General features: G+C 37.5%; 1 protein-coding gene across 1 annotated transcript in view; it reads right to left on the bottom strand.

Annotated features, from left to right (window-relative positions):
- Positions 1–5348, bottom strand: part of LOC121388956 (protein mono-ADP-ribosyltransferase PARP6-like) — an 18271-nt gene extending 12923 nt beyond the window's left edge. Inside the window, exon 1 of the mRNA XM_041520507.1 lies at positions 5203–5348. Coding sequence (XP_041376441.1) covers positions 5203–5348 — 146 coding nt within the window. The remainder of the gene's footprint in view (positions 1–5202) is intronic.
- Between the last annotated feature and the right edge of the window lie 3171 nt (positions 5349–8519).

Raw genomic sequence — 8519 nt, 5'->3', positions numbered from 1 at the left:
ACTATCATTTTGGCTGCGGTCATTATCCCATGTTTATATGTTAAATTTAAATTATTTTGTTGAAGTATTCAATCGACACGTAAACGGTGTTGTCTGATCAGTATCGAATACCATTTTAGCATGGGACCCTGGTAAGTCGAGGTACTTAATAATTGTATTAATATATTTTAAAACTGCTTGTAAATTTATTATAATTATTAGTCAAATAAATTTTTTAATTGTTACTTGAACCAACAATGCAGAAAAATCTACAAAAGTACACACGTGCTTACAATCGGTCTACCCCCGCCCACTAAACGAAAAAACACGAGTCGTGTTATTTACTATGTTCATGAATAGAAGCACAAAACGTTATAAAAACAAAGTATATAGCTGCAATTTGCTTGGTTGAATTTATATCTTAAAGAAATCAATAAAAAAAGAACTGTTTTTATGAAAAACAATATTGATTTAGCGGTCAGCAGATTGCTACATGGTGTTTAAAAAATATTGCTTGCAAGATAAGGTGGGACAAACTTCTGTTTTGTTTTTTAAATAGGTTTGATTATTTCTAATTGTATTGATCTACATCTTAGTTTACGTTTTCAAATTTTAGCGCCCTTATTTGCTTGCATAAAAAAATGATTGACGTGTGACCTCACATTTTTACTGACGTCACTCACTAATGCGTAAAAATGAACATACACATGCAGACGACACTTCGATAGATATTTTGGGCATGATCGCCATAAATTAGGAAAACTACAAATGTTTTAATTGTCATACGGGTCATGTGTTTTTGACCTATTTTGGTTCCTGTGTAGAAAAACTAATTTTTAAGGTAAAATGTAACAAATAATTGGATATACTTAAAATTTCTTAGCTATTTGACTGTCTACACATCTTACTGTGAGACTTAGAACGTAAACAAACGGTAGGTGGTGTATTACTTTAAAAAGAGGTGAAATCCCAAATGACACGACTTAATAGAGACAACGACTCAACAGGGGTGAGAGTATAACACGTTTTCTGTCTATAATTTTTGAATGACGTCAGTCTTTGGATGACGTTGCATACAAGAACTACTGCTTCCGTTTTTAGAAGGCAGAAAACTTTCAATGTAAAATTGTTATTTATTTCACCGTGTTTGAAGAAAGAACGATTTTCAAAAAGTACCATTTGCTAAAAGTTATATTTGTCCACCACTGCAAACATATAGATCTTCAAACTAAATCAGTATAAAAAAATTAACTTACTATTTTCAGATGAAGTCTTGATCCAGTCGATTTCTAACAGTGACAAAATCTCTCAAAATGATCCAAATGAATCTTCTTTCTTCTAACAATGACGAAATATCTCAAACGAATCTCCTAACAATGACGTAGTAGATGTGATCGAATAACAATCGTTTTCGGCGAGCGAATGACAATTAAACCGTATCTAGCCTTTTTATACTCTTTCGTGCCAGTCTAAGTAGGTCAGGGGCCGGTCTAAGTAGGTCAGGGTCGGGTCAGTAGGACGTTGCACACGGTACAGTAGGCCAGTCTAAGTAGGTCAGGGTCAGTCTAAGTAGGTCAGGGCCGGGTCAGTAGGACGTTGCACACGGTACAGTAGGCCAGTCTAAGTAGGTCCAGGTCAGTCTAAGTAGGTCAGGGCCGGGTCAGTAGGACGAGGTCACGTGACAAGGCCGTGAGGTGATCAAGGTCAAGGTCACGGAAAGTAGGTCATGACGCCCAACAGGCCCTGATACTACTACCAAGACCGAATGGCAAAAGGATAGAGTTTATTCAAGGCTCCATCATCGGTGGAACTGATGACAAGAAACCTTGGCCAATTTTGTGAAGAAATCACTTTGGATTTGTTCACATAGTTCTTTGATTTCATGGAATTTGGAGTTAATCGTTTATCCATATTTAAATGAAGAAAGGTTCATAAACCATGCCCCCCCCCACCCCCCACCCACCCACCACCGAGTCCAAAGGGGACATGGTGCTGCGGATAACCAGCGGACAGCCATGCCAGGAATACATGGTTGATTAATTGGGCATTAAGAAAACAAAATCACCCAAATTACCCTAGCCACCGCCCCAAGAGCGTATAGTGTATACATGTTTGCTCTTGGCTAATGTAAACAAAACAAAGATCGTTTGCTCTGGAGTTTGGCGTGACCAGCCAATTGATCAGTTTGGGCCTTCCTGAACACCCATCTATTAGAATTCCGGGCCAAAGTGGTGTATTGTCAGAAGTCGTACCCGCAGGTATACCCCAACTCAATCACCAGGATCCCATCATCCATCTTCACGGGTTGCATCTCACGGCAAACAAAGGTGCCTCAAAAGGGGAGTTGTACTGTATTAGCCATTTTCTAGGAGAATGTTTCACCCGTACACGCAGGGGCATTATAAACCAATAACAAATAGCTTTGTACTCTAACATCAGTTTGCAACAGTTTACGGTTAATAAATCAACACATTTGTAACACATGCTGCAATATCGACCTCTTATGGCAACATCGCCGATGGAGTCAATATGACTGATATCGGTACATTCGTCAGCGAATACGTGATAAGTGTATAAGGCAGGAGACACACACACCCCGAACTAAAGCAAATACTCTAATTCGAGCAAAACAGATATAGAGATATTCGGGCAAAATGAGTTTGCCTGAAACCTTTTTACCCTGTATTCCTATCATCCTAACCACAATATTATTTATAATCCATATAAAAACGCATAATGATTTGTTTGCAACCCTATATAACATGGGGAAACAAGAGGGCAGTAAATTCAGTACCATCATGTACAGAGCAGTTTTCATCGGAATATCGTCTACCAAGTATAATAAATTAACTGTCAGTTGAAATGTCAAATTCAAATGTTTGTTTGCAAATCGCTATAAATCTTAAAGTCGCAGACACTCTTTTTTAAACACTATAGCGTATTACAGCCGTTTTCTGATAATTAAAGTCAGACATTACAGACATTTTATTGTTTAGATTATCCATTTTCGAACATTCAAAGTGTTTCTGGTCATCGATTTTTCACAATTGTAAAAACACACGTACCTCTGAGAAGTAACAGTTATCATGACGGAGCTCTAATCTATTTTTAAAGTGTATTTCCATCATTTTAACGTCACATCCCAGGCGCGTGAGCAAGGTTGGGGGGGGGGGGGGATGTCAACCCCACCCCAACCTATGCTCGTGTAAATTTATTTCTTTTCTTTTCCAATACATTTTTCTGAGGAGCATGACTCGACCCACCCTATAAACGTAGTTCACCACGGTCTAGACATGCCCTGCGCAAATCCCTGCTCAAATCCCTGCACACGCGCCTGCAGTCTCTTTTTTAACTCTATTGCACGTTTATCCAGACTTGTGTCAGGTTGTAGATTACCTAAACTATAATGTCCATTTTCACTCGTTGAAACTAGGGTCTGCTGATTTAATAATGGGGCGGGGACGTGGCCTAGTGGTAAAGTGCTCGCCTGATGTGCGGTCGGTCTGGGATCGATTCCCGTAGGTGGCCCATTTGGGCCATTTCTCATCCCTACCAGTGCACCACGACTGTGGCATGTGTTATCCTGTCTTTTGGAAAGTGCATATAAAAAGATCCCTTGCTACTAATGGAAAAATATAGCGGGTTTCCTCTCTCAGAATTACCAAATGTTTGACATCCAATTGCCTAATTAATCATTGTGCTCTAGTGGGGTATATAAACAAAACGCAGTTTTAACTAATGAAGTCACTGGCAAAGTTGGGGTTGTGTCCAGATTAGTTGTGCTTCCACCTTCAAAGGCCGTGGTATGTGTTATCCTCTCTGCGAGAAATTGCTTATAAAAGACCCATTGCTGCTAATGAGAAAATGGAGCGGGTTTCCTCTCTAAGACCATATGTCAAATACCAAATGCTTGATATCCAATGGTCGATGATTGATAAATCAATGTACTCCAGTGGTGTCGTTAAACAAAACACAATTTAATTAATGGACACGTTAATCCAGTGTATACATTCAGGGTTGGAAATTAATGACAAATTCAGCCAGACCGAATAAAAATCTGCCGGACAAAACATGATCATAATATATACTGAGAGGCATAAATAACGCAATAGGTATTTCACTGTATATTTTCTTATAAAAAGGTTATAACATATATATGAATGTGGACAAAATGTCATATTGGTAACAACAGTAAGTGAAATAATTTGTTTAAACCGGACCCCCCAAAATGGAATACAGTCCGTTTCAAGCAACCCCCCCCCCCCCCCCCAAAAAAAAAAAACCCCAAAACAACACAACTTGTTGCAACAACACAGCATTGCTTATGAAAATATTTTTGCACAGGTTTTGCCTGCACGTCTCTACGAAAGCAACAATTTTTGTTTTAATTTTCTGCCTTTTTTTTTCTCAATATTCCATGATACGTAATGCTGAAAAAAGAATGTTTTATTACTAAAAAAACTAAACAAATTGTGCTTTAGTTTGTTTCATTCGATTTTGTTTTCGATTCGATATATATATATATATATATATATTTATCATATCACTACTAAGGAATAGCATTGGGCACGCCCATTACATAAATCACATATTTTGAGACATAAGTATGCAAATATTTAGAACATAAGTATGCAAATTACATTATTACGCAAATTATATACCAAAATGTGGAACTATTTTCACCTGTCAAAATTGTTGACGAACAAACATGGCGTCTTTTGAAGTTGTCTTTTGCAAGTATGCAAAGTATGAGAAAATCCCCGCGATTGCAGAGACGTTATTCCAAAAATGTGGGCAAACACACAAAATCCCCTTCGATGTCCCGTTGAAGTTTTCAAGTTTTATTCTTCAAAACGACCGCGAAACGTTTGTGCTGACGACCCATTCTACATTGCTACACATACACACACACACACACACACACACACACACACACACACACACTCGGTATGCCGAAAGCAGGAGAACAGTGGTCCAGAAATAAACTTGCTGGACTGATGAAAAACATGTGTTCGAGTGGTAATATTTGTACCACTAAACGCCTGACGAACCACTCTGCACACAAATAGCCTATCTGGTCCAAAAACTGAACTACAATCACGTTCCTGCTCATTAAAACATGCAGATAACAGGACACAAAAATATTCATTCAGTTAATGCATACAGCCATATAAATCACGACCAACACAAAGAACTGTCGCACATTCTGTCCGCGATATCTACATCTTGTGAATCCTCAAGTTTGGTTCCCGTGTGTTCGTCTTCGAAGGAAATCCGACAACACTTTTAAATTCGAAACAATCACAGATCATCAATATTTCCGGCGGTGTGAACACCATGTTTGGAGGCAATGCCAGTGGGGGCAACATCGTAATAAATCTGGCTCAGCCTAAAAGTCCTGTTGTCCCCATAAAACAACGAAGAATCATTTTTGACCGTGATTCCGACGGCAACTGAACTTGATGAAGCCCTTAAATAGGTCAGTGACGTAGATACGCCTATGTCTGACAATGACGTAGTATTCAGCAAAATGCCGCGAAAAGTTATTTTGAAAAATTTGGCTATTGTCAATTATTTTATTATAATTTCATTGTGTATATATAAAACTGTTAAATTAGTATTAAATTGTTTAAATAGCTACAATCGTTCTGTCCGCTTTTAACCTAGTTTTAGAAAGCATAGATAACCTTCAAGGTGTATTGACAAACCGATTATCAGCTGAGTGATTGACATGTACATGTATTCATACGTCATAACAAATTGTTACGTCCGAGCGTTGGGGTTTTGTTTATTAATCATTTAAGTGAAAAATAAACAAAATTGACAGTGATATGATAAATAGAATTCGTCACTCGTATTTTTTAATATGGTAAATATCAACCTCGGCCTGTTAATCTGTATTTGTCTCGCCAAAGGCTCGACAAATACAGATTAACGAAGCCTCGGTTGATATTTTCCCATATTAAAAAATACTCGTGACGAATCCTCTATATATATATATATATATATATATATATATATATATATATATATATATATATATATATATATATATATATATATATATATTATATATAAAAATAATAAAAATGATAAAAGAAAAAAACAAGTATACAGTATATATGTACTTTAAAAAACAATTTAAAGAAATAATTATCCTTTTACATGTTTCAGTCTTTACTTATCTTCTGAAAGGAATCATAACTGCTAAATATGACGTCATACATATTATGACGTTACTGTAGTAGAAGGGGATTGATTTAATTACGTCATTGTTGCTTTTATCTAACGAAGAGCATTAAGAAGTGGACAAAACTTTCTAATAAAATACATTTCCTTTGTCTTTCTTTTCATTTCATCATTGGTATCTATGTGATAAAATGGGAAAATGGTGAATTTAATATCTTTTTGTGCCGCACATATATTTAAATGTGAACTCAAGGGTATGCATCTTGTTTCTGGTTGTTTTATTTGCTGTTTGTGTACGCATACTCTGGCTCTCAGCTGAGTGGTATGACCAATGTATTGTTCTTTGCAACCTTGGCATGTAATTACATAAATAACATTGTTAACCGAACAATCCATATCCCTGTGTACCCAAAATAAACCTTTGTGGTTGAATTCTATGTGTGTGCCTTCTAAAATATGTTGGCATGTACCAGTTACTTCGGTTACACTTTTTGACACTGCATTTATGCTCTACTGTTGTAGATTCAAATTGTGCTTTTGTCAGTATCTGTTTCAATGAATGAATGTTTGTTTAACGACACCCCAGCACAAAAATACATATCGGCTATTGGGTGTCACAAATGGTAAGTATATGGAAATATTATTTATATATATTCATGTAAAACCACAGTGTAAGGAGCTGTATATACATTGTATATATAATGTGCCATTAGATGCTGAATTCCTAAACGAACCTCAATTAGTATGCAGCATATAATGTAATCACCCACAAATACATTAAGCTGGCCGCACACTGCCCTTGCGGGCTGCGGTTTTTGACCGGCGCCTTATTCGCCGGCGTCATTTACAAACGACGCCGGCAAATATCAGATTATTTTGATTTGTGCGGTCATTGCTGCGCCAAGTACTGCCGGTGTAGCAGGCTCAAACCATTCCCCTCAGATTTCACTCTAGAGTGATTTGAGCCTAGGCTCAGATCACTCCCCTGCACAGGCTCATTTCACTCCTCTCAGGCTCAAATCACTCCCCTCCAGGATCAAGTCACTCCCCTCTCTAAATTACGAGTATAGCTATTTAATACACGACCATTTAATTTAAAGTAAGTGCACTATTATCTAGAATGACATCGGCATTGCAATTAATGAATAAAGGAAAGGAATACACTTGCATTATGACACTTTATTTGTATTATTTGATAACTATTTTACTGATTGCATGCCTGCTGTGGATGAAAGGGATAGTATTTTTTTAAGGACTAATTATCTTTTAATACTTTTATGATCTTCTAGGCTCATTTCACTCCCCATCCAGGCTCAAATCACTCCCCTATCTAAATTACAAGTATAACTATTTAATACACGTCCTTCTAATAGTAGCGTCTTCAATTCTTAAATTAGTGGTAACTAGTGAGTTATTCGGAATAAGTAACTGCATATTTGAGTACATCGCTTAGACAAATGTAAGCAGTTTCAGGTAAACAAAATAAATACTAGTTGTCAATTAAACACCAGCTGTTACTTATAATAAGCAAAGGAGGACATTTTTATTGTTTACATTGTAACTCAATTTATACGTTGTCATAGTTATCTTCCGAGAATAGCTTTTTGCAGATGATTAAACTTGGTGAAAAACAGTTTTGTGTTGTTACGTGTGACTGTCAATATAAGGAATGACGTCTGAATCGACTTGCTTTATATTATGTCCTCATGGATGTAAGTGGGTTCACGAGAGCAGATTTTCCATAACACAGACTAACTTCAGCCTTAACACAGACTAACTTGTGGGGTTATTTTCCATATTTTCACGAACACAGGTAATGGAAAATAGACATTAAGGTCAACATGTCAGAAAGCATACATTTCAGATTCATATATGACTACATTACACGATTAAAGTGTTCATTGTAATTTTGTGAGGTATATCATACAGTTAGAGTCCATGAGGGGTGGTACAACGCACAAGGGTTCGTACCGCATCCAGCGTCGCTGGCCTTGGCGATCTTCCGTGTGTATGACTACTGGTGTATTTAACATGGAAGCCACGGCAACAATCTCAATGTCTGTGGCCCAAACTGCATTATTGTCCATATCACTCGCCAACAAGTATGCTGTCATATCCGGGTGGCCAGAGTAACCCTGGAAGTGCTTGCTATAGCGTTCATCACTGAGAACTTGACCGACTTGTGAGCGGATTGTCCTATGGTGCTTTTCAGTTCCGCTTACTTCTTTGGAGATGGCCCGAAACAGGCAGTTGCCGTCCCCTACTATCGTGTCAATTTTCGCTGGTAGTTTCTCTAGAGATCCGGGTGTGTGTGTGTGTATGTGTGTGTGTGTGTGTGTGTGTGTGTGTGT

This window comes from Gigantopelta aegis, chromosome 2 (genome assembly GCF_016097555.1).
Source record: "Gigantopelta aegis isolate Gae_Host chromosome 2, Gae_host_genome, whole genome shotgun sequence".
Classification (NCBI taxonomy): domain Eukaryota; kingdom Metazoa; phylum Mollusca; class Gastropoda; order Neomphalida; family Peltospiridae; genus Gigantopelta; species Gigantopelta aegis.
This window is presented reverse-complemented; position numbering and strand designations above follow the sequence as displayed.